This window comes from Chiloscyllium punctatum, chromosome 12 (assembly GCF_047496795.1).
Source record: "Chiloscyllium punctatum isolate Juve2018m chromosome 12, sChiPun1.3, whole genome shotgun sequence".
NCBI lineage: Eukaryota > Metazoa > Chordata > Chondrichthyes > Orectolobiformes > Hemiscylliidae > Chiloscyllium > Chiloscyllium punctatum.
The window spans coordinates 36,515,198-36,542,972 of NC_092750.1; the positions used below are offsets into that span (position 1 = coordinate 36,515,198).

Genomic DNA, 27,775 nt, shown 5'->3' on the forward strand with positions numbered 1-27,775 from the left:
GAATGATGTTGGAGGGTATAAAAAATATGGGCATTTTGAAAATTGTTCAGAGCAATTGCCTCTGATCAGCAAAGCGACTGCCGGAGAGTTGGAGAGCTAACTGCCCATCTAAAGTCTTGCTCTCAAAGACATTAGAAGACACTCTCTATCAAAGATACATCTTCCTGTAAAACATACTCACAGTAAAAAGAAAGACGACGATCCAGGGAGATCAGCAGATGGAAGACTGAGGACAGTGGAGAAGATAGAGACTGTGCGGACTTGAGATTAAGTTAATGTAATCTTTAATAAGTGTGTTATTGGAACAGCATTTTAATAGGGTTGTGTTCAGTTAGGGGAAAGAGTGTTTAGTTTGTTAATGGTTTTGTTTAGTAAACTGCTAAGAAAATAAATAGTTAATTTTCTTCAAATAGTGGTAATTAAGAGTTCTCAGTCACTCACTCACATTTTAATAGATTATGAGGCAAGGCAAGCTTTTCTGGGTGTTTGATTTTAATTAACAGAGAGGTTCGACCTCTGCATTGTAACATTACCTTGGTAGCAGCAGCACTAATTTCTTCAAACTTTTCTAAGAATGGAGTCAGATTCAGCTTTAACATTTTTCTTAGAGTTGTTCCTGAGTCTGGGGTCAAATCATATCCCATAATTTCAGATACCTGTGCCCAGTGACGAGGTCTCATGCCAGGGTTACATAGTATGGATACAAGAGGAACAATTTCCTAGAAAAAGAGAAACAAACAAATCAAAGCAAATATCTGTTTCATCGCCAACAAAACTGTAGGCATGCGTGAGTTATCAGTACTATTTAATTTTTGTCAGTTCAAGAGTGTAAAAGTCAATTTTAATCTGAAAGGAGTATCATAATTTCACAGCTTTACCCAATAGTAATATCTAATGTTCTCTTTTATTAGTGGAGCAAGGAGGATAATGATTGCATCATTAGGATTTTAAATAACATTGCATCATGAACTTAATTTCCATTTTGCCAATGTAGCCTTTCCTGGTGTAAATAAAACTGTTGCATCATAATATAATTTTATGACATCAAAATCTAAATTATTTAAAAATAGTCTAAAAGATAGAATCCCCATTCCTTCAATTATTCTACCCTCCTTTCCCGAAGGTGTTGAGTCTAGATAGTATATAGTAGATTACTTCACTGTCCTTTATATATTTATGCAATGCACCAAGATATCAAGCACCAGTGAGCAATGAGAGGCTGGACTGTGAGGACTTTCCTTCTCTGCCTGAATTAAATCTGTGGCAGGAAGGCTCGTGGACAGCATTTAGTTGAGCAAATAATGCACACTTAAGGGTCTCATTACCTAAGACAAGGGTCATTCAGCAAGCTCAAAAAGTCTTGTCAGGTTATTTTCAGATTTCCAAGGTATGTAGGGTTCCTTCATTCAAAAACACTCAATGCTTGATCAAGGGATCTAACACCCAGAAGTGAGAGTGCACTGACAGCCACCTGTTTCCATTGCAGTTGACCAACTTCCTCTATGATACCCCAATCCTCTTCCCACCATATCAACTTGTGGCTTAGGTCACTCAATTCTGGGCTTAGTGTGGGTGTATTGTTGGCAGCAACAACTCCCTCCCCAGTGTCACTGCCAAGCAACAATAACCAACTTCGGATTTGCTGATAGCTTGTTTTCTTTGGGTATTTGATCCTGGGGAAGACCTGCCATTGCCCAGTTAAGTAATGGCAGTAACTAATCTTCCTGAAAAGAGGTAACACAGTTCCCTATCACCTACATTAAATTCCACTCAAGGAGTCTAGCTGTTTTGTCCCTTTCTTTCCTTGTCCTATGTCAATTATAACTTTTCCTGGACTGAAAGCATATTTTTTCACATAGCCCAGAATTCATATTTGTAATCTATCACTTAGCATAACTTTTCATTATACTGGGCAATATTTACACCAGGAAACTGGGTAAATTTGAATAAAAATATCTGAAACAAATTTCCATAATTATTTTCAACCATTTAATTGGTTGGTTGGAAGAGAATAACATTTCATATTATCAAGGTATTAACCGATGTGAACAATGTGTTTTGGATCTTCATCATACTGAAGAATTTTGATTTTTAATAAAAGAACCATAATTCATTGAATACACCTTAAAAGATTACTCAACTGCTTTGGTGCTTAAATTCAAATTATAAAACATGTGAGATGAAACTCTTCATGGAATACTCTTCCACAAAACTTATAGCAGAAACACTGAAGGAAAAGTGTTAAACAGTCATTTTAGCCATTCATGTCAGCCCTCCAGCAGTTCAGCCAAGAACACAGAGGGACAGAATTTTGAGGGGATGTTTGTAAGGTTAGAATGACATTATTTATTAGGCGAAAGTGAGGACTGCAGATGCTTGAGATCAGAGTCAAGATTAGAGTGGTGCTGGAAGGAGTAGGAAAATCGACGTGTTGGGCAGGAGCCCTTCATCAGGAATGAGGCTGGGACCCTCCAGGGTGGGGAGATAAATGGGAGGGGGTGGGGCTAAGGACAGGGTAGCTAAGAGTGCAATAGGTGGATGGAGGTGGGGATGAAGGTGATAGATCGGAGAGGAGGGTGGAGCGGATAGGTGGGAAGGAAGATTGGCAAGTAGGACAGGTCATGAGGATGGTGCTGAGCTGGCAGGTTGGAACTGGGGTAAAGTGGAGGGAGGGGAAATGAGGAAACTGGTAAAGTTCACATTGATGCCCTGGGGTTGAAGTGTTCCGAGACGGAAGATGAGGCATTCATCCTCCAGGCTGCGGGGAGTGCTTTAGGAAACATCTCCGGGACACCCACACCAATCAACCCCACTGTCCCGTGGCCAAACATTTCAACTCCCCCTCCATTCAGCTGCTGACATGCAGATCCTGGGCCTCCTCAACTGCCAGTCCCTCACCGCCTGACGCCTGGAGGAAGAACGCCTTATCTTCCGCCTCGGCACACTTCAACTCCAGGGCATCAATGTGAACTTTACCAGTTTCCTCATTTCCCTCCCACCACCTTAGCCCAGTTCTAACCTGCCAGCTCAGCACCATCCTCATGACCTGTCCTACCTGCCAAACTTCCTTCCCGCCTATCCGTTCCACCCTCCTCTCCGACCTATCTCCTTCATCCCCACCTCCATCCACCTACTGCACTCTTAGCTACCTTCTCCCCAGCCCCACCCCCTCCCATTTATCTCTCCACCCCGGAGGCTCCCAGCCTCACTCCTGATAAAGGGTTCCTGCCTGAAACATCCATTTTCCTGCTCTTTGGATACTGCGTGACCTGCTGTGCACTTCTAGCACCACTTTAATCTTGATACATTATTTATTATATGCATTATTGTATTTATTCAACAGGATTAACTTGATAAAATTTTCCAAAGCACTTCAAAGAAGTATTATAGAACAAAATATGACATACAGTCATACAACATGGAAAAGACCCTTCAGCCCAGCCGTTCCATGCCAACAAGAGTTCCTAAAATGAACTAGTCCCATTTATCAGCATTTGTCCAGTATCCCTCCAAACCTTCTTAATCATATCCAAATGTCTTTTAAATGTTGTAATTATACCCACTGCACCACATCCTCTGGCAGCTCTTTCCATATATGTATGGAAAAGTATATGTGAAAAAGTTCCCCCTCAGGTCCTTTTTAAGGCTGACCTCTCTCACCCTGAAACAGCCATGGAGCCACATCATGGAGAAATTAAGACAGATGGCCAAAAGTTTGTTCAAATTGCTAGGTATTACGGAGTGTCCTAAAGTCAAAAATCAAAGTAGATAGGTCAAAAGGTGAGAGTCCAGAGTTTAGGTCCTAGGCAATTGAAGGTGTGACTGCCTAGAATGGAATGATTAAAACTGGAGATGCTCAAGAGACAGGACTAGAGGCACACAGAAATTATGGGAGATTGTTGGACTAGAGAAGATTACAGAGATGGAAAGAGGCAAGGCATTCAAGGGATTTGAAAAGAATAACTGGAATTTTGAAATTGAGATGTTGCTTAACCGAAAGCCATTGTACGTAGGAGACCAAAGGGATGATGACTGAATTGAATTTGATGAGAGTTTCTGCATTGGTAGCAGACAACACTTGCAACTAATCATTACAACAAGATAATCTCATCCTTTAGCAGCTTATAAATAAGCTTTTCAGTGAAATAGTTAATAGAGGAAATGTTAAGTGAAAATACAATGTCAGATTTTATTCAATGGTTTCAATTTTCCTCTACAGTCTTGAGAACATTTGGGTCAAGACTTCCACCAAGTACACTGATCCCACCAGAAGCCCAATTTGTTTTCTATCCATGACAGTTCCCTTGTTCGAAGTCTCTTTGCAGTTCCTGAAGTGAAAGGAACCATTTATAATCATTAAAGCCCTCATAACCAGCCTTAAATTTCATAGTCAAGCTTTGGATTACTTGATAAAATTTTCCAATACAGGATATATCAATACTCCTCTCACTACTATCCCTGGGGTTGTTAGGATCAGTAGCAGAAGGCAAGAAAATGTATCATCCAGCCCATCTCTAATTACATGTGGCTGGCAGAAAAGGAATGATAGGCAACCCTCCTGGCTAGATCAGGGAAGTTATACTAAAATTGAGTCTGTAACAATAAGGCAAGATTTTCACTTTCCATCCTTCGTTTACTGCTATTCCAGCCAATGTGGGGAAGGATAGAGGATGAAAATCAAAGCCATAGCTTCAATTTACTAATGTCATTAGTTACACATTTATGATTTCTAATACCTTAAAGTCCTTAATTTGAGCCACTACTACACTACACATTGCAACACTTGCACTCTCTTTCTTTTCTTCTTCCACCTCTTCCTCAGCAACAAGCCGTCGGCGAGGGGCTGTCTTCCTTTTTTCAAGTTCTGCTTTCTTTTGCTTTTGCTGGAAGAATTTTAGCATCTTGTAAATTTCACGAAAGAATTCATCTACTTCCGCCTCCATGCTTTCTCCATCGAGGTCAAGGAAGGAACCATCCATCCATCTTAAGAAACCAGAATAAACATACTGTGGAAATCTGTTATAGCAATAAGTCAAGATGAGCAAATACCCTTCCATATGCAAGATATAAATGCATCAAAATAGATCTATTATGATAAAAACACTTTTTACTAAGCAATGGAATGAGTTTTCTAATAACTACCCTTTTTTTAATCATAACATGCCATCCTAAAACATCATAATTAATCCAACTACTTCACATCCTTTTAATCCAGTTTAAGAAACAGCATCATCATCACGAGTGGTCCCTTGCAGACGAGGACAACTCTCTTCCACTCTCAGGGTGAATCCATAGTTGTCTGTATAGTCCAATGTGGCTTCCGTTGACTCTGCCACATTTGGAGCAAAAGGTGGCCATGGGAAGTGGTGGGTGGGGCGTCAGTGTAGTAGTGCACTCCCTATGCTATTTTTGCCTGGGTTCTGCTTTCTCTTGATGGCAAGTCTTGAGGAGCTTAACACCAACCCAAATGTTTAAGAAACAGAATAATGATCTCTGCACTTTCTGGTTTAATTATGCTAAATGTATCTAACTTCATTTGGTTAGACCAGTTCCAAGCCTATGAAAAATAGTCAGACATCAGTCTAGTTGCTAAATCATATCTGACTCTATAGAGTATGGGCTCCTTTCCTATAATGCCATCTAGCTAGAATACAAAAGGCCCATAGCTGAGCCATGACAATAAATCATAAAAATTTGTATCCAGTCTATACTTCCCATGCTTTTTTAGTTCCTCAAGAATGAATGGTTATCCAACCAAGCTAACCCTGTCCTACATTATGAATAAAAGCATTCCTTCTCTATACACAATCCCAAAACAACTTAGTAAGAGACTAACATTAGTCCATCCTTTCTTGCAATTTAAAGAAATAATCTTTACTCAGAAACTTCAACTAGCTGAATAAAAATACAACACCTAAGCTGCTTTAGGTTTAATATTGCTTGGTAGACTTAAGTTTTGAAGCATTGTGGAAAACAAACTTTATTTTTACTTTTTTTTAAATACCTGGAGTGATTCCTTTAAAAGTGGTCATTGAAAGTTGACTGCAGGCATTGGAGATTTTGTTCTAACAAGGCTTCCTGTAAATCACCTGAATAATAATAACTGCTTACTGTGCTATAGATTCCTTCTGGAGCTGTTTTTGAGCAGTGGCTCACTTGAAGAAGGTTCTTTTTTTTTAATTGGTTCAGTTGGAGGAAGCCTGCTAAGAAAATGCTCAATTTGAGAACAGTCTACTAAGAACAAGTTGGGTTAAGGAAAGCTTGGAAAGAACAAGCTACCTAGCTGATCGCTCCCATTTCTGACAAGAAAACTCTTTTGTTGAGTTCAGGGTGAAACCTACTTGTTCTTTTGAAAGATTAACCGAAAAAAGATCACAAGATTCTAATTCCGAGCAAGCCTTGTCTGCAAGACACCAGAGAAACCATGTGTGATTAGTTACTTGATTGCTCATAACAGAACATCACAGCAATAGACTCATGAACAATTAGAGTCATAGAGATGTATAGCATGGAAACAGACCCTTCAGTCCAACGCATTTATGCTGATCAGATATCCTAAATTAATCTAGTCCCATTTGCCTGCTCTCTGAACCTTTCCTATTCATATAACCATCCAGATGCCTTTTAAATATTGTATTGGTACCACACCAAGAGGTGATTTGATCAATAAGGTAAAGGGTAAAATTGCTGCAGTCGTAAAAGACCTGAGGCCTGCTCTCTCATTAGAGAGATAACTGGTGGTAGTTTAACTTATTGGGGTCACGATACCTGAGGTGAGGGGAAATATTGAGGAGAGTCCTTCATTGTAACATGAGCATGTACAAGAATTGAATCCATGCCATTGATTGTCACTTTACATTGTAAACCAGCTGTTCAGACAACTGAGCTAAGGACCAAGAAATTGATAAGAAAGTGGCAAATGCAACTAGCAAAAAAATGGATATTTCTATAGTTTGTAAAACAAAAATGTTTGTCAAAGGCAGATGTGACTCCGTTATAGGCCAAGTGAGGAGAAATATAATCAGAAATTATAATGGGAAATAGAGAAATAGCAGAGAAACTAAATGGTTATTTTATATTTATCTTCACGGAAGAAAATATAAGTATTCTACACTTTATCATTTTGCCTTCAAAAAGAATCCTTTTGCCCAAGTGTTTTTCCTTAATCAGAAATCTCTGCTAAGATCTTTTTTTCTTTCATTTCCTGAAGGGTGAGAGTACATGGGTGTGTATATGTTTTGGGAGCATTTACAGGGATTAACATTAATATTTCTAGATTACTGACTTTGCAAGCAAACAATTGTTGTATCTTTATTGAATAAGTTTTGTTTTGATAATAAATCAATAATTGTATTTATTGCAAAACCTAATCGATCGATCTTGTTGTTAAAAACCTGATAACAATGATATTTAATTGGTTATCCTGATAATGGGAAAATGCATTGTTATTTTATACTGTGACATGCGGAGCAGTGGAATGAGAATGGTGTTGCACTCTTGGTGACTTGGTCACAACAACATAGACAATTCTACACAGGGAATATTAATAATGGAAAAGCTCTACAAAAAGCTTGAATGTACTACTCCAAATTCATACACAATGTCTACTTGGGCCTCTTACACAAATTAAATTTGATTAAAAATAAAGATTATTCATTGTTGATAAATTTAACAGTAACAAACATATAAACATTTAGGTCTCACTTGAATTAACTATTCTCCATAAATGCTGTTTATATTTTCCTTTCCCTGAATAAGAACCACGTCAAGAGATTTTTGGTTCACAATCAACCTATTTCTTGGGCCTTTATTAATTATTTGTGACAAACACAATCAAGTAGTTAAGCGTACTTACTGGTCCTACAACTGTAGGATGTAGCACGGATTGTTATTTCGAAAGCCACTACATGAAATGAACTTGGCTGGTCCTTGTTTGACTATTACTTGGTCTAAGTTCTCATCAAACACTTGTCCATATTTCAGGATCAATTGAAAGCAATTTGGCAAATTCAATGTAAGTGGTGTGAAAAATTGTATAGGCCATGTTTGTTATGTTGAGAAGGGTCAGGATACAAAATTGGTCCAGATTAGATGGATCTTTACTTTCGAGGGTGGTTGTGATATATCTGACGGTGTAAAAGCTGTACTAATAACTTTATCAAGCACAATTCAATTTAATCATCCTTTGAATTGGCCCAAATCTCTTTAAATATGATCAATCTCCTTATCTGTATATAAAAGCAAATATTGAACAAAGCTGTGATCTGTGTTTCAGACTGAAAGTGTTAATTCCTTTTCTCTTTTCACAGATACTGCTGGAGCTGTTCAGTTTCTCCAACACTTTCTATTCCTACTCCTTCATACTTAATAATCTCTTGATAAAGTTTGGTTCTATTAGAAAGTTTTACATAAATATTAAATGAAGAGGTACAAAAAAAGTGCAGATCTAGAACAATCTCCCACAGTATTTTATTTATCATTGTTCCTCTGTCATAATTTACCCTTTGGGTAATCTTTTTATTTTTCTTCATGTCACTTACCTTTTCTCATTGCGTTGCCATTTTAGGATCTGGGCAAAAAGTTTTTGGTATGGTTCTGTGGTAACTTTGATATTTTCAGCTAATGGATAAGTGGTCAGGTCCCATTTGAAGAGAGCTTCTTCACTGTTGATATATTCGATTAACTCCTCTGCATCTTGTAGCCTCTTCTGTACTGTCCGCACATCATTCACATACTGCAAACAAAATATATCTTGTTCTAAGAATACTTTGTGACTAAAGATGTTTATATTTAAAATATGTTATTGGCCAGAAGTTACTTTAACTTTAAGGTAAATTACTCTGCTTGTAAAAGCAAAAACAAACCTTCTCTTTGGAATTATTAGTCTGTTTTCCAAGTCACCTAGTAGATAGATTGGAGGGCAGAGAAATGGGATTGCATTCAAAACAGATTGGATCAGCTCTACAAATGTTGGACTGTGTACAGAAAATCTTCCAGCTACAGGAGATTGGCCGGTGATTTATGTAAAGATCGAATTAGAGGCCAGTGTATGTGGGTAGGGAGACTGTTAATTATGTCACATGTCACATTGCCTTCATGTCACAGCCGAGAGGTAGATTCTATGCAATAAAGAAAGGTCCCAGCAGGGAAGGCAGAACATACCGACTCAATAGCCTTCTGAAAAGGGTCTGATTTTCAGCCCTATGATTTGTTTTGATTGCCTACCTGCAATAGGCATTGTTTCTGGTTCAGGAGTAGCCCTGCTGAGGCTTCAGAACTGGCAGTATCAGCATTAGTATCAGTCCGAACGGGCTAGGCTGCTAGTTTAGGTATGTGTCAGAGAACTAACAAGAGTGAGAAACCTACCTAACCTGGCCCTCAACAATCTACCTATGTCAGTTGATCTGTCCATCACACTGTTGTTAGGAATAAACGCAACACTTTCCTTGTGGAGATGAAATCTTGTCTTGAAATAACATCCAAGAGACCATGTTAGAGTTATGCACAGGCTACAATGAAGGGCCTGTCAGAACTTTGCTGAAACCCATGTACAGGAGTAAAGAATTAGATTTAGACTTCCTTTCTCAGTGTTACATTCTGTTGGTTATATAGCAAGCAGCCCCTGGTCAATCCAGAAAACATGTGGGCCTAGTTTTTTTTTGAAGTCCTTAGACTTTTCAGTTGATGAATATTTTTTTTCTTATTCATATGATTATATATTTGGTATCTTCAGATGATCACACCCTGAAGGATCTGCGGCTTACAGGCCCATCTTTTCTTTTGGGACAAAGCTGCAGTCAATGAAACAGGGCAGTAACATTGCATGGCAGTTGGATGGCTTTTAAGGCTTCAGCCTACATCTAGTATCTAAGTGTTGTGCAGTGGATCCCCTCATGATAATCAGCAAATTGACAGAAACTGAGGCACCTTTCCATCATACGTTGACCGACAAGGTTTCAGAATTTACAAAGTTAAATGGCTGTGAAATCCTTGAGTGTGGCAGTAGGACAGTGATAAACGTAAGAGAGGCACCAATTTACACAGCTTCTTTTTGCACGTCATTAAGCAATGAGGGAGATTGGAAATATGGACTTCCCATTGTGCACTTTCCAGCCTTGAATGGCGTTGTGCCCCCTTGAAAGCTGAAAATTAGAATAAAGGTTGCATGCAGAGACTTTGGAATTATCACTGATTTTGTCCTCTCTCCCAAGGCTGGTATAATAGTGTATAAGCTATGCAGTGCAAGGTTCACCACAATCCCTGTACATTGCAATGCCTTGGATACATTAACATGATGGTCCAAGGATCCAAGACATGCATGATACTAATTGTAATTGAGGAATTAGTTGTTTGGGAGAGATGAACAAAGTTTGACAATTACAATTCTCTTCATTTGTGGGATGTTGAAAGAGCTTGCCAATCTTTCAAATCAGTGTACTTTCACCAGGTCCAACAGCTAAGAAGAAACCAGGGCAGACCTTTTCAAGTGTGAGTGAACATATACAGAAAAACCTCGATTATTTGAATGAGATGGGTGGGCACTATTTTGTTCGGATAATTGATTATTCAGTTAATTGATTCAATGCCTCTCCTCTGGGGCTGAGAATTTTCTGAAGTTTCCTTTTTCCTCGCTCTGCCTGCTTCGCTCCCTCTCTCTGTCTCAGGGTTTGTTTCTGAGCAGACAGACACTTGTGTGTAAGGGACCTGCAGCTTTGCTGAAGGCCCCCCCCCCCACCAACTCCCCACGGCCAGACTGGACACCAACAGTAAGACTGCTGCCGCCTTTGGGTGGTAAGTCTCAAAATAATGCACGCGCGACACACCCACACACAGACACACCCACCCACACACACACATACACGCAGCGACACATACAACTTTTTACTGCAACTTTTTGACAAGTTCCACCTTTGCCCTGTACAGGACACTGTCGGAGAGATTACCTGGGGGGTTTAGGGTACACCCCTGTGTAGAACTCCAGGGAAAGTATGAGGGGTAGAGAGAGAGAGGGTGGGTGGTCAGTCATTTGGAGACAGTGCCTGGGCTCCCACTGATGCCCAGGACTGTTCTCGGCAGCAATTCAGTAAGCCGAGTTCACTTTTAATCACGTAAACAAAAGACGCGATCAGTGTTGGTAACATCTCTTTGATGTAATGTTTCTGTCGGGACCTTGAGACCTTCTTCAGATAATCCGAAATTCAGATAATTGAGATTCGGATAATTGAGGTTCCCCTGTACTTACAAATGTGCAAGATTATTCACAATGATATGACACCCTCAGTAAGTTTATTTCTTTCCTTTCCCTTCTACTATATTGAAGTGCAGTCCCAGCTTCCGTAGCTGGAGCAGAGGGACCTTGGTCTATTGTTCATCATGTTGACTTGGAAGATTTTGTTGGAATGCCATAGGACACTTGAGCCAAGATGCCTAGGCCTGCTGATAGTGTCTTACTTCAAAAAAAAACTCAACCTCCTTGGCTTGGAGTGAACGAATCAGGCACCTTTGGAGAGTCTTGAGAAGAAGTTTCTGGGTATACTGTTTGTGGCTTCTGTTTCCCTCTGGGGAGATGGAACACTCTGCGTCTCCATGAGAGGAAGGGGTACTAATGGTCCTCATGCCCCTCTTGCCTCACCATTGATGCTGAGTGCAATCAATGACTCCTCAAAGCTTGGCTACCACATTGAAGTCAGAAATGTGGTGGAATACTCTCTACTTCCTTGGATGTGTACAGCTCTGAGAACACTCAAGAAGCTTGACACCACTCAGGTTAAAGTAGATTGGATGATTGGAATCTCATTAAACATTAAATATTTTCTCCCTCTACCACCAATGTTTTGTAGCAGCACTGCATTCCATCTACAAGATGCATTGCAGCAACTCACTTAGCTCAGTTAAAACACATAAATTCTACCACCTAAAAAGACAAAGTCAGCATGATTCATGGGAACACCAGTACCTGAAAAGTTCCCTTCCAAGTCACATATCATCATTCATGGTTGCAAATAATATTTCTGGAACTGATTTCCTCACAGCAATGTGCAGCAGCTCAACTGGCTCATCTTCACCAATCTATTTGTCACAAATTACAATATTCTTGAAGGGAAATTAGGGATGAGTAATAAATGTGATCTAATACGTTAAGGTAGTTTCTCGTTAATATTTTCTTGGGTAGTAAAGTCCCAGTGTTGAGATTATCAACATCCAACAACAACTACAATTTTCCTTTGTGCTAGTTATGATTATGATTAGTGAAGAATTTTTCTGTGAACTTCATCACTACCATTTTGTTAGGGGTCCTTGATTTGATCCACATTTGATTAAAAGCTGCTTTGATCCATAAATATGAGAAAACAAAAAGTAGGTGCTGGAATAGGCCATTTCATTCCATGAGTCAGCCCCATCATTCAGTAATAACTGAATTTTGCTCTTCAGCCTGCTTTCCTGGTTGTCCTTCTAACCTTTGATGATTGAAGACGAAGGAGTAGCAATTAACTGAATTGAATTTGTTTTGCTTTTGGTTGGCAAGACATAACTGCATAATTAGGTTGCTGCTCCTCAGATGCTGCCTGAACTGTTGTGCTCTTCCAGCACCACTAATCCAATAACTGCATAATTCTCTACATTGTTACATAGATGCCAGTGTTGCACCTGTACTGGAACAGCATGATTTAGAGACACAAACAAATTCTAGAATAGGTCTTCAACACTATATCTGTAAAAACCTGTAACCTTTGTTATATGCAGTCTTTTCTTGATAAGAACTGGGTGAACACATTGGCTGGAGACCTCAGGAAGAGGAATGGATGGACCAAACTCATGGTGTTTCAATAAGAAAACAATAAATGGTGATGAATCTCTTTTGTATCTATTCCAGTGAGTAGAGCATGTTTTAAGATGCCCTCAGTATGAAAACGAAACCTCATCTCCATACCTCCTAACAATACTGTAATTTGTGACAAATAGATTGGTGAAGATGAGATAAAATAGATTTTTCTCTTGTGTTCTCAATAGATGTAACAAGTTCAGTCTGGTATTGGTATGCCTGGTCAATCAGTTACTCGTGCTGCTAACCGAACCATTCTAGTATGGACTTTTAAGTGTCTTTGCTTCCCTCAGTGCTTCATCTGAGTGACATTCAAAAGGTAGGATTATTGACTTATCACAAGAAGAAGGTGGTAATCAATAGGGGCTGTCCTTATCCATGTTTGATTTGATTCCATAAAACCTAATGGGGAACAGAATTAATGTTGAGAACTCCCAAGCTGATGCCAGAATGCTCACCAATTCCATACTTTCCCCTACAACCCCACAACTCCACATTCCACCTCCGACTTTTTCTCCCCGTGGCCAGTCCCTTCTCACTTAAATTGACAATTCTTCTGATGCTTTACATCAGTTATGGAATTTGGAGTTCATGAACAGTAACTGCCTCCTTTTTACAATGGAATGCATTCCTTTACACATCTATCCTCCATCAGAGTGGTCTTAGGGGTCTCCCCTTCTTCCTGGTAAAAAGGCTTGAACCAAACTCCTTCCCATCCTCCACAAGCTCCTTTCACTTTATTTGGGTATGGCCATGGGTACTCACATGGGCCTAGTCACTTTGGGCGGTTTGTGGAACATTCCTTGTTCCAATCGTACTTGTATCTCTCCCCACATTTCTTTCTCCAGTTCATCAATGGCATCATTGGTGCTGCTTCCCTCTCTTGTCCAGGACTGGAAAAATGTGTCAATTTCACTTTCAATTTCTAGCCTGCTCTCATCTTCAGCAAGAACACCCTTGACTCTTCTCTTCCCTTCCTTGACATCTCTGTTTCCATTTCTGGAGATAGGCTGGCCACCAATATCCATTGCAAACACACCAGTCCCAAGTTACCTGGACTATACATCCTCACACTATGCTTCCTATAAAGACTCCATGCCATTTTCTCAGTTTCTCTCTCTCTGTCGCACCTGTTCTGATGATACCACCTTCTGCAGGGGGGTTTCTGAGGATTCTTTCCCAACTGAGGATTCCACACCACTGAGGTTGACAGGACCATCAACCATGTCCAATCTATTTTCTGAAGTTCAGCCTTCACTTGTTCTCTTCCCTCCCAAGCACTGATGGGTTCCCCCAGTCTTCACTTCCAACCCAATGGCATCTGCATTCAAAAGATCATAATTTCACATTTCCACCAATCACAGCAGGATGCCACCTCCTGACACATTCTCATTTTCCACTTAAGGATCCTGAAACTTCAAGAATCAATATCAAGTCCAATAATTTTAGGGCCTGAACACCTTCTTACAGGTCCTTTACCCCACACCCCAGGCCCTGTCATGATATGGGCTGCTTTCAGCACAGCTAACCCATTTTCACCAACTAATGGCCCCATTATCAGCTTTTCTTTCTCCCTTGGCTTACCATTATCCATTACATTGTCTGTCTAACTATCTTTCTCTACCTCTGGCCTCTGACTCTACCTATTGTGTACTCCTTTCCCTTCTCCCACCACTTGTCTTTAGCATCTATACTATCTTTTCCATCAGTTCTGAAGACAGGTCACTGGACCCAAGATCTGTTTTCTCTCCACAGATGCTTCTACACCTGAATTTCTCTAGCAATTTCTGTTTTTGTTTCAGATTTACAAAATCCACAGTTCTTTGTTTTGAGGTAGCTTTTTAAACCCAGATTCACATTATTAACTGATTGTATGCCTCTAACCTGCTGCATCAAGTCAAGCTCAGAACATTGTGCAAATTCCTCGCAGCGCCGTGAAAGCTTCTCCAGTTCCACAATGAGCTTCTCTCGCTTAGCCAATAGCTCAGTCTCTCCTTTCAGCTTTGCTTTCTCAATCAGCTGTATAATTACAAAAATAAAAAAAATTCAAAATCTATGATTTAAACAGTGTGAATTAGCTATTTTAAAATTTGATTGAATATAAAGCAACACTTCTTTAATTGTTAAATTATTTCAACTATAAGTCAGAAGTTTTACATGCACTATTAAACATCTAAAATTGTTACTAAAATGTTAATCATTAAAGATGATTGTTCTGTTCAAGCTTGGTGCATTCCAAACCCAATTGCATCAACCAGTTATATCGAGGTCATCCCAAACATGTTAGTTTATATTCAAGAGAAATACCTTGAACTTTTGACTTCCCAAATACTGTCCTGCATTTATAGTTTAAATTTTCTTCTGAAAGTTCATAGAATCATAGAATGGCTATACCACAGAGGGATGTTATTTAGCCAGAAATGTCTATGTCAGCTCTTTGTAAGAGCATTCACAATGTGCTCTTGCCTGTTTAATCCCATTAGCCCAGCAAATTCTTCCTTTTCAGATAATAATCTCTTTTGAAAGCCAGTATTGAAGGTGCTTCAACCACAATCTCAGATAGTGTATTCCAGAACCTAACCGCTTGTTACGTAAAACATTTTTGATCACATTGCCACTGCTTCTTTTGCCAGTCACCTCAAATCAGCATGCTCTGGTTCTTGATCCTTCCACTAGTGGAAAAATTGTCTAGATCTCTCAAGACTTTGAAACCTCTGTTAAATCTCCTCTCAAATCTTCCTTCTTCAAGGAGAACGGCCACAGCATCTCCAATCAACTTATGTAACTGATGTTTCCCAACCCTGGAACCATCCTTGCACACATTCTAATGCCACCACATGTTTTTACAGCTTGATGGCCAGAACTGGGTGCAATACACCAGTTGATGTGAAACCAATGTTTTATTCTGATTAATCATAAATTATTTACTTCTGTACTATTTGTAATGCCCATCATAATGTATGCTTTATGAACCTCTGTCTCAATTTACTCTGCAATTTCTAATGTATCATGGACATATATCCCCAAAATCTAGTGTTTGAATTTACAGCTGTTATTTTGTATTAAGTTAAAAATCACACAACACCAGGTTATAGTGCAACAGGTTTATTTGGAAGCACTAGCTTTCGGAGCGCTGCTCCTTCATCAGGTCATTTTGGAGTATAAGATTGTAAGACAGAATTTATAGCAAAAGTTTACAGTGTGACGCAATTGAAATGATGTATTGAAAAAGACCTGCATTGTTTTGTCTCTCATCTTTTAGAATGACCATGTTGGTTTTAGTTCTTTCATATGTAAATCCCAGAACGTTTTTTAAAGTTACATGCTCAAGTGAACTTTAACAATAGGTGCCATGTCAGTTCAGAAAATGCATTGAAAGTGTGAAGTTAAAATCTACGGCTACGATAATGGATAAATAGACACCACACAACAATCACCAGCCAGGAGTGTTCCCTCCTCGTCGGGGAACACTTCAGCTGTCTGGGACATTCGGCCTTGGATCTTCAGGTGACCATCCTCCAAGGCAGTCTTCAGGACGGGCAATAACGCAAAGTGGCCGAGCAGAGGTTGATAGCCAAGTTCGGTACCCATGACCTGGCCTCAAGTGGGACCCTGGGTTCATGTCACACTACAGGTGACCCCACTGCACTACACACTCTCTCTCACACACACACGCTCCTACAGACCCGTACACTCACGCAGACCCTCCCTCAAACACAAGCTCTCTCTCATACGCTCACATAGACACCCCCCACACTCACACCCACGCACGCACCCTCTCACAAACTTATACCCCATTACACTCACACACATACACACACTGTCTCACAGACACACACACACATAAGTTTGTGGGATGAATGTGTACATGCAGAATTACAGTTTATTTTGTTCAAAAACTGCATGAATCCATGCATGAATCTGTAAACCCCCTTTTTTTAGAAATAGAATCAGTCTGAACATTGAGGCACAACAAATAGACTTTAACCTCACGCTTTCAATGCATTATCTGAGCTGACATGGCACCTAATGTTAAAGTTCGCTTGAGAATGTAACTTTAAAAGAAGTTCTGGGATTTACATATGAAAGAACTAAAACCAACATGGTCATTCTAAGAGATGAGAGACTTAACAAACAAGCTAGGTCTTTTTCAATTTCAGTTGCATCACACTGTAAGCCTTCGCTAGAAATTCTGTGTCTTATGATCTTATACTTCATGACCACCTGATGAAGAAGCAGCATTCCAAAAGCTAGTGCTTCCAAATAGTACAATAGTCTAGATTAGGGTGATGCTAGAAAAGCACAGCAGGTCAGGCAGCATCCGAGGAGCAGGAAAATTAATGTTTCGGGCAAAAGCCCTGGTTTCCAGCATCTGCAGTCCTTGTTTTTACCCACTATTGTACAATAACCGATGTTATATGCCCCAGTCCAACACCGGCTTCCCCAAATCATTTATTTTGTATTGCCTCTATCCAGTCTTTTTGCCAAAATAAATCACTTCACACTTTTCTGCATCAAATTTCACCTGCCTCTTGAACATGCAGTCCACCAATCTCTCTATGTCCTCCTGAATATCTATGCAATCTTCATAGTTTACAATACTTCCATGTACAATTATGTAGTGGCAGCAGTGAATCCACCTCAAAAGCTGCAAAACTTCCTACAAAAATATTAATGACCAGTTAGGAAATGAAAGAAAAGTCACCCCAGAATCTGTGAGGAGCTGCTCTTTTGGTCACATTCTGTCTCTAATATGCTTGCTGTTCCAGTTCTACCAATCGCTGCTTCTTTCAAACAAGGACACAATTTATGACTGAAGGAATAGCAAAGGTGGGAGGGGAGGAACATATGTTAACAGACCTGGTTGAATATTCAGGCTGACTCTGCAGCCAACATGCAGGACACTTGGCTCTGCACTTTGAAGGGAGGTAAGACAGAGAAAATTTGCAGAAGTACCAATTAGTAGGTGGTTTGCAGTTTTGGGTGTGAATTTTGTGCCTCTAAAGGAACCTCTGGTTTATGGAAGTAGGATCAGGTCCCAATGAAGAACACGCTGTCCAGTAAGTAGCTTTATTAGCGTGAAAGGATGGCTGATCTGAAGATGCAGTTCTGGAAGATTGTGCTATCTTGTGGTAATTTCTGAATGAAATCAGAATGAATACTAACATTCTGTAATATCATGGTGCATTTCAATGGCTTGCATTTGGCCAGGAGTTCTAAGTGACACATGAATATTGTTTTGATGACTGACCAGATGTGCAAAAACATCCTTTTGCTTCCTAAAGCTAATCCCATCAAAAAGTATTTTTTGCAAACAAAAAAGTTGGTATTGACTCATTAATGTCTATATAGTGGTTTTATGATCTATTGGGACTATGCTCCATTTGAGTTCCTTTTATTTTCTATTTCAGTGGAGATTGATTTTCCCCAAACAGTTCAATTTGAGAATAAAATATCTGTCCTTTAGCTTTAACATGTGTACAAACATTCTTTTTATACAATATATTTTTCATTAAAGTATGGATGATCATGGACTGAGGAGCATTAGCTTGGATGATTCACAGAAAAGTGAATTAAACCATCTGATGCTTGGCATGAAACTGCAACATTTATTCAAATGTGTTCTCCTTGATGCTCCTTGACCTTAGGGAGTCAGTATTCAGACATGATTGTCAGCATTTATTTGAAACAGATAAACAAGTGGAAAGAAATTTAAAACTAGCAGAACAAAACAAAAAATTTTGAAGAGCGCTCACTCCATGAAATTAGTTTTCAAAAGGGGCAGCAGTTGTGAAACTCATTCATAGTAAGTTACCTGGTTGCAAGATGTTCACATTTTTACTTTGGAAATGGAGTATGGTAGAACTGTTCACAATAAATTAACACAACATGCTATTTATATATAATTGCCAGGTTGTACATACCTTAAACATTGCTAAAGACATGAATTTAAGGCTTTTCATCTTGCACTCATTAGAAATAAAATGGAAGAAAGAAAGGAATTTTAGAAAGGAAGCAACAAATTATATGTCTGAGAAAAATGTGCTATTTGGTTGGAAATGGTTGCCATTGAGATGCAGCAGGATCTGTTAACTGTGTTAGCTTACTGCCTATTTTTAAACTAGGCAGATTAACCCTGATTTGGTCAGGGTGTTGACCCAGGAATGTCTCCACTGCCTTATACTCATGGGAATAGTGAATGCAATGTGTAGACATATTCCTTTTGACTTTTCTTATTTGTACAGTAGGTTCCAAATTAAAAATAAATACATATATATGTATAGCACATACAAAAATATTATGCTCATACACATACATACAAAAGTATAGTCTTTCACATGTGTTACCTTGCATATCTAAAGATTAAATCCATAAAATAAAACCCAAGTGCAGAAAGTAATGTCAGGGCGTGACTGCATTACTTAATCAAGGGGTTGGGAGAATGAGAAAAGAACCAAAAAAAGCAGTCCTCAAGAAAAAAAGAGCTCTAAAACATTATTTTGATCCACTTCAAATTTCACAACCAGCTCACCAGAACTTCTGCCCCAAATTTATTCAATTTCCACTTCTTTTGTCTCCATTATGAACTTTTCAAAACTATCTTAACAACAATTGAATCACTCCCCCTAATCACAATATTATTCATTATCTATTTTCCTTATCTCTGTCTGTGAAGAACATTGAGATACTGAATGTCAAATATAAATGCAAGCTGTTACTCCGTGTACCTCATCATTTTCATCAAAAATAGGATTTATGTTCCTTGGCCAAAGTAGAACAGTGGCATGTAAATCTAGGTCTGCAGGATTGAATATATAAACATCTAACAGGTATTCTAACCTGCGACGAAGTTCCTGTAAAACAAATAAGAATTATATACACAAGAGCTTTTGGGTGTAGAACTTCCTGTAGAATATGAATTCATCTTTAATAATTATATTTCATTGATACTGAGTTCTAAAATCATTTCATGTTTTTGAATAAGAATTCAGGACCAAAAAATCCACCTAACAGCACAGAGGTAGATTTTGTAAGATCTAGGCATTAATGTCAATTTAGTAATTGTTTACCAAATAAACATTCTAAAAATGTGACTCTCTATAAAGTGGATTTTACTAGGAGAAGGGGTGGGATGACTAAACCACCTCTTCACTATAAAAATCAGTCAAGTATCTTATTGATGTAAAATCCGGGCGCCTTGCAATAATAATACACTAATTGCATGTAAGGACCATATCTTTGTATTTTTCTGTGTTTTTGTTTGTTGGTTGAAATAAGAAAAGGATTATTTTAAAAATTAAGGATTGTGAAAAGATTACTGCATTTTTTCAAAGCAAGTTACCTGACACTCCTCGTAAGTGTTGTTTGCACTGTTGTTTGTTGTGGTATGGAAGTTTGCAAACAAACTGAAGCCAGGACATATGAATGCACAGTGATTGTAGCTAACTGGCATGGGGAATAGTGACCCATTATTGATAACAAAGGCCTTTGCCTGTCAATGTCTATGTGATGGACTTGAACATAGCTGAAGAGATTGTGGATGTGAACATTTTGGGCCGAAACCACCAGACCTCCTGAAAGGAAGAAGCCACACATAGAGTCATTGAAATCTGCAGCATGGAAATAGGCCGTTCGGTGCAATCTGTCCATGTCATCCAGTTTGCACAATTAAACTAGTCCCACTTGCCTGCATTTGGTTCATATCCCTTTATAGCTGTCTATTTTCTGCAGTTAAAAACCACCTCAAGCCTGAAGAAAGCCAGTTTATTTCCTTCAACAGAGACTATAACCTGTGGCTTTTAATCAATATGTCAGAGACCTTAGAAAGTGAACCAGTCTCTTTTATTCCTGCAAGCAAATTAAGTTTGCTGAAGCAGGAAGATTGAAGAGCAGCAAGTCCTGACAAGCAAAAAGGTTCACCTCAGTCAACATTGTGGACAGGGATGATTGAACTTTCCTTCTGCCCGTGACTCCCAAGTATTTTTGTCTCTGTCTGTATGTACGCATAGGGGGAATTTTATAAGATGTTTAACGTTTTAACTAGTAGAGTAATATGGCAAAAGTGAGGACTGCAGATGCTGGAGATTAGAGTTAAGTGTGTGGTGCTGGAAAAGCACAGCAGGTCAGGCAGCATCCAACGAGCAGGAAAATCGTGTTTCGGGCATAAGCCCTTCATCAGGATGGGCTGATGAAGGGCTTTTGCCTGAAAAGTTGATTCTCCTGCTCCTTGGATGCTGCCTGACCTGCTGTGCTTTTCCAGCATCACACTCTTGACAGTAGAGTTATATGTTGATAGTTCATTATTGTTTTGCCTGTAGTGATAATCTATGTATTTCTAATAGATAATTATTGTTAAGTAGAGAAACCTGGCTATGCTTTCTATCAACCTGGGTTAAAAGACAGATAAATTGGAAAACTTTGTGTACTTCTACAAAACTGTTAACTTTTGTGATGATTCTGGAAATAGCAAGGCTTGGTTCCCAGCGCACTAAGTGAATGAAATGTAACAAAATTTGGGGTTGTTGAGATTGATATGAAACAAAGGGAATGTGAATTCGACTGTGGCATTAATACAGATAAAGGAAAAAAGCCAGCTTCTGTACATTTAAGACATGGCACTGGAAATGGCAAAGGATTTCTTGCAAGTGGCAGAGTTGGCTTTGTTGGTTTTAAGGGAACTTTCAAACCCCAGGTTGATTGATTTGGAGAATAAACTGGAAGTGGCATTGCCTGACAGAGCTACAAAGCCAGAGATAGTTGAAATACTAGCAGGGCACTGCGTTTAGAGGAATTACAAGAGAAACCAAGTACCCCAGGAAGTGAAACATCAGAACCAGGTGATACTCAATACAGTTCAAGCAGCTTAAACCTTATAAAAGAATGGAGAAACGAGAGAAGGCAGAAAAAAGATAAGGAAAGGGAAATTAACAGGAAGGAAATTGACCAAAGGACTGTTAGACAGGCAGCACTGATGAATGATAATGATGATGAACTAATCCATAAAACTAAATCTTTCTCCATTTACCCTATAACTTGACCTTGATAGAAATTGAAAGAGTAAAAGAAAAGCAAGTAGCTGGGGTAAAGAATGGATAGTTGGGAATGCTCAAGATCTTCCTCAGATCAGAATATAAAATGCTGAGAGTTGAGGTCAAAATTGGAAACATTTCCATTGTAACAAGATAGGACACATCCATTCAGAATGTTTGAATTTGCAAAGGAAACCCATGGGACCTATTGAGACTTATAAGAATTTATCTGAAAAGGTCACAGATCAAATAATAGCTTTAGCCAGAACTAAGTGATTCGAGGTAAACACTGCTGCGGGTGTGGAAGATGAGAGATATGAAGGTGTTTTTGCTGAAAGAGAAGATAACCCCCTTTTTCTTCAATGAGCATCCAAGGCCACAGCTATACTAAAAGGAACAGAAAATACTCAAACTCTCTTGCTCAAGAGGAATTTATCTTTCTCTCCAGAGAGTACAATGAAAGCAAAGTATTAGTAGATATAGGTAGAGAGTATATCTCAGTTCTACTATACAATTGGCTTATTGTCTGGACAAGTGGTAGTCTGAGTAATTAGAAAATTACCTGTGTTTGGAGTTGATTTACTTCTGGGAAATTACTTAGCAGGAGTGAATGTTATAGCTTTACCTATGGTCACAGAGGTTCAGTTGAGGCTAAAGAGATGGAACAGTTTCAAGAGCAGGTTCTGGATATTTTTCCATTGTATGTTGTGTCCTGAGCAATGGCTAAACAAAGACAATCACCAGAGGTCATGGTAATACCACAGGTGGTTGTCAGGGTACCTAAAACTGTATTCATGAATGGAGATAATTAAAAAGTATTTGGAATGTCTTTGTGACTTAAGGCTCAGGAAGCAGATCCAGAATTAAATCCAGACACAGCTCGCACTGAAGCTGAGGCTGAAGGAGTTCCAGAGTATTACTAAATTAAAAATGACATCCTCACAGACCTGCAGACAAAAAATAGGCGGTTGTTTATCAAATAATGGTTCCACCTATATCATAAAGAGATATTTCAAATAGCACGTGAAATTCCTGTGGCAGAACATATCAAATTTGGAATAAGCAGGGAATGATGAATAGGTATTTTACATGGCCAAGACATCATAAATGCAGAGTGCAGTTTTGTTAAGCATATACTATATGTCAGATAGCATGAAAACCTCAACATGTAATCAAACCAGTATTTTTGAACAACATATTGAATGCTTGTAGATTGTGTAGGACTATTACTGAAAATAAAAGTAGGACATTATTTTATCCTTAAAATTATGGATATGACTATCTGATCTCCAGAAGGTATTCCTTTAAGGGCAAGTGCAATTTCTGAACACTGGGGCTTTACACGTATTAGAGGAGTGAGGTTTTGGGCCATTCAAGAGGGGGGAGCTAATAGACAAGTAGTGGTTATAGGGGATTCTATAATTAGGGGGACAGATAGTATCCTTTGCAAGCCGGATCGGGAGTCTCGCTTGGTGTGTTGCCTGCCCGGTGCCAGGGTGCGAGACATCTCTGACCGGCTTGAAAGGATATTGGAGCGGGAGGGGGAGGATCCAGTTGTTGTGGTCCACGTTGGTACCAACAACATAGGCAAGACTAGGGTGGAGGACCTGTTTGGGCATTACGAAGCACTAGGCAGGAAATTGAAGCACAGGTCCTCAAGGGTCATAATCTCCGGATTACTGCCCGAGCCACGTGCCAATTGGCATAGGGACAAGAAAATTAGGCAAGTAAACACGTGGCTAAGGGATTGGTGTGGGAAAGGGGGATTCCACTTCATGGGGCATTGGCATCAGTTTTGGAACAGGGGGGGATCTGTACCGTTGGGACGGTCTCCACCTGAACCGATCAGGTACCAATGTTCTAGCGAAGAGGATAAATAGGGTGGTCAGTAGGACTTTAAACTTCTGAGTTGGGGGGGAAGGGAAAGTGAAAGCGACAGGGAGTATGGAGGTAAATGGAAAGATAAGCAGCAGGATAGCATGTTTCCAGGCGGATTTAAAATTGAGGCAGACTGAGAATGCAGAAAAAAGCAAGGATAACTTAGGACATATGACTTCCAACATCTCTAATGATAAGGAAGTTAGCATTAAGGCACTTTACCTGAATGCTCGTAGCATTCATAACAAAGCCAATGAACTAATGGCACAGATAATAGTGAATGATTATGATGTAGTAGGCATCACAGAGACTTGGTTACAGGGGGGTCAGGACTGGCAGTTAAACCTCCATGGTTTTTCAACTTATCGAAAAGACAGAGAGGTGGGCAGAGGGGGTGGGGTTGCCTTGTTAGTTAAGAACAAAATTAAATCTATGGTATTGAATGACATAGCGTCGGATGATGTGGAGTCTGTGTGGGTGGAATTGAGGAACCACAAAGGCAAAAAAACCATAATTGGAGTTGTGTACAGACCTCCTAACAGTGGTCAGGACCAGGGACGCAACATGTACCGGGAAATAGAGAAGGCATGTCAGAAAGGCAAGGTTACATTGATCATGGGTGACTTCAATATGCAGGTGGACTGGGTAAATAATGTTGCTAGTGGATCGAAAGAAAGGGAATTCATGGAATGCTTACAGGATGGCTTTTTGGAACAGCTTGTCATGGAGCCCACAAGAGAGCAGGCTATTCTGGACCTAGTGCTTTGCAATGAACCAGACTCTATAAAAGATCTTAACGTAAGGGAACCCTTAGGAAGTAGCGACCATAATATGGTAGAGTTCAGTCTGGAGTTTGAAAGGGAGAAGGCAAAATCGGATGTAATGGTGTTACAGTTGAATAAAGGTAATTATGAAGGCATGAGAGAGGAACTGACTAAAATAGACTGGAAGCAGAGGCTAACCGGGAAGACACTAGAGCAAAAATGGCAGGAGTTTGTAGGTATAATTGAGGACACTGTACAGAGGTTCATTCCCAAGAAAAGAAAGATTAACCGGGGAGGGATTAGACAACCTTGGCTGACAAAGGAAGTCAGGAAATGTATTAAAGAAAAAGAGAGATCCTATAAAGTGGCTAAGAACAGTGGGAAATCAGAAGATTGGGAAGGATACAAAAGCAAACAGAGGATAACAAAGAGTGTAATAAGAAATGAGAGGATCAAATATGAAGGTAGGCTAGCCAGTAATATTAGAAATAATAGTAAAAGTTTCTTTCAGTACATAAGAAACAAACGACAGGCAAAAGTAGACATTGGGCCACTTCAAACTGATGCAGGGAGCCTAGTGATGGGAGATAAGGAAATAGCAGGAGAACTTAACAAGTACTTTGCGTCAGTTTTCACAGTGGAAGACATGAGTAATATCCCAAAAATTAAAGGGTGTCACGGGGCTGAGTTGAGTATGGTTGCCATTACGAAAGAGATAGTGCTAGAAAAGTTAAAAAGTCTTAAAAGTGATAAATCTCCTGGCCCCGATGGGATACACCCGAGAGTTCTGAGAGAGGTTGCTGAGGAAATAGCAGAGGCATTGGTTGAGATCTTTCAAGAGTCACTGGAGTCAGGAAAGGTCCCGGATGATTGGAAGATGGCTGTAGTAACCCCCTTGTTCAAGAAAGGATCAAGGCAAAAGATGGAAAATTATAGGCCAATCAGCTTAACCTCGGTTGTTGGTAAAATTCTAGAATCCATCATTAAGGATGAGGTTTCTAAATTCTTGGAAGAGCAGAGTCTGATTAGAACAAGTCAACATGGATTTAGTAAAGGGAGGTCATGCCTGACAAACCTGTTGGAATTTTTTGAAGAGGTAACAAGTAGGTTAGACCAGGGAAACCCAGTGGATGTGGTCTATCTAGACTTTCAAAAGGCCTTTGATAAGGTGCCACACGGGAGGCTGCTGAGCAAGGTGAGGGCCCATGGTGTTCGAGGTGAGCTGCTGGGATGGATTGAGGATTGGCTGTCTAACAGAAGGCAGAGAGTTGGGATAAAAGGTTCTTTTTCAGAATGGCAGCCGGTGACGAGCGGTGTCCCGCAGGGTTCGGTGCTGGGGCCACAGCTGTTCGCATTATATATTAATGATTTGGATGAGGGAACCGGGGGCGTTCTAGCGAAGTTTGCCGACGATACGAAGTTAGGTGGACAGGCAGGTAGTACTGAGGAAGTGGGGAGGCTACAGAAGGATCTAGACAGGTTGGGAGAGTTGTCCAGGAAATGGCTGATGGAATTTAACGTGAGCAAGTGCGAGGTCTTGCACTTTGGCAAAAAGAATAAAAGCATGGACTACTTTCTAAGTGGTGAGAAAATTAATAAAGCCAAAGCACAAAGGGATCTGGGAGTGCTAGTCCAGGATTCTCTAAAGGTAAACATGCAGGTTGAGTCTGTGATTAAGAAAGCGAATGCAATGTTGTCTCTTATCTCAAGAGGGTTGGAATATAAAAGCAGAGATGTACTACTAAGACTTTATAAAGCTCTGGTTAGGCCCCATTTGGAGTACTGTGTCCAGTTTTGGTCCCCACACCTCAGGAAGGACATACTGGCACTGGAACGTGTCCAGCGGAGATTCACACGGATGATCCCTGGAATGACAGGTCTAGCATATGAGGAACGGCTGAGGATACTGGGATTGTATTCGTTGGAGTTTAGAAGATTAAGGGGAGATCTAATAGAGATGTACAAAATAATACATGGCTTTGAAAAGGTGGATGCTAGGAAATTGTTTCTGTTAGGCGAGGAGACTAGGACCCGTGGACACAGCCTTAGAATTAGAGGGGGTAAATTCAGAACAGAAATGCGGAGACATTTCTTCAGCCAGAGAGTGGTGGGCCTGTGGAATTCATTGCCACGGAGTGCAGTGGAAGCCGGGACGCTAAATGTCTTCGAGGCCGAGATTGATAGGTTCTTGTTGTCTAGAGGAATTAAGGGCTATGGGGAGAATGCTGGTAAGTGGAGCTGAAATGCGCATCAGCCATGATTGAATGGCGGGGTGGACTCGATGGGCCGAATGGCCTTACTTCCACTCCTATGTCTTATGGTCTTATGGTCTTATGGAAAATGTAAGCTTTAAAAGAAAAAGGCAGCTTTGCAAGTTAGATATAGGAATAACAATGTACGATGGGACAGGAAGAGTTAAAGTGTACAAGCATAGATAAACAACAGCAAATAGGATCAAAGGAAGAAAAATGGTTAAAAGGTAAAAATTAGTGACTCCTTCCTTGAATGCACACAGTATTCACAGTGAAAGTAGAAGAAGAGAAATAGATTTTCTAATAATAAACAACTGCCCTCCTATAAAGGCTAAGGAAGGTAGGAGACAAAGAAAAACTGTAGAAATCTAAATAAAAACAAAAAATTGCCTAAATATGCCACTGGTCAGGCAGCATCTGTGGAAAGTAACAGAGTTAACATTTCAGGTTTAACCACGAACTCTGTTTCTCTTCACACATGTTGCCCATGTGTATTTCCAGCTTTTCCTGTTTCTTCACAAACAAAAGAGGAGATACAAAACCAAGGTACTCCACACTAACACAAAATGCTGAAAAAATATGACAATAGTATGCATGGAAGGAAGGTATTGCAGACAGGAACACATTCATTGCAATAGTTTAATATATTATACCAGTCGTATATTATTGTATATTTCCATTTTTACACATTCAATTAATTTGATTTTCGCACTCTGTGGCCAATGTCACAGATGACTACTAGTACTTAATTACTTACTGATTTATTTCATACTTACTTTGATTCTTTCATTCAGAGCTGCAACACCTTTACTTTTTGCTTCATTCACATAATCTATCACTTCCAGCATTTCCTTTGTACTCTCAGGAATATTCAAAGCTTTATCTACAATGTATTCAAATTCATGACAAATTCTAGAGAAAATAAAATTGAAAATTATACTGTTATAGTCAATAAGTTTAAATTTATTAAGACTTCTTGATAATTATTGAGGAAAACATTTTCCAGGAAGATATAAATGCACACTTGGA

At 39.6% G+C, this 27,775-nt stretch overlaps 1 protein-coding gene across 1 annotated transcript in view; it reads right to left on the bottom strand.

The window, feature by feature from the left end:
* Positions 1 to 27,775, bottom strand: part of dnah12 (dynein, axonemal, heavy chain 12) — a 278,731-nt gene that overhangs the window by 185,490 nt on the left and 65,466 nt on the right. The window contains exons 13-18 of the mRNA XM_072582341.1: positions 27,523 to 27,658; positions 19,552 to 19,677; positions 14,708 to 14,842; positions 8,541 to 8,734; positions 4,737 to 4,983; positions 534 to 719 (exon numbers count right to left, since the gene is read on the bottom strand). Of these exons, the coding sequence (XP_072438442.1) occupies positions 534 to 719; positions 4,737 to 4,983; positions 8,541 to 8,734; positions 14,708 to 14,842; positions 19,552 to 19,677; positions 27,523 to 27,658 (1,024 nt within the window). The remainder of the gene's footprint in view (positions 1 to 533; positions 720 to 4,736; positions 4,984 to 8,540; positions 8,735 to 14,707; positions 14,843 to 19,551; positions 19,678 to 27,522; positions 27,659 to 27,775) is intronic.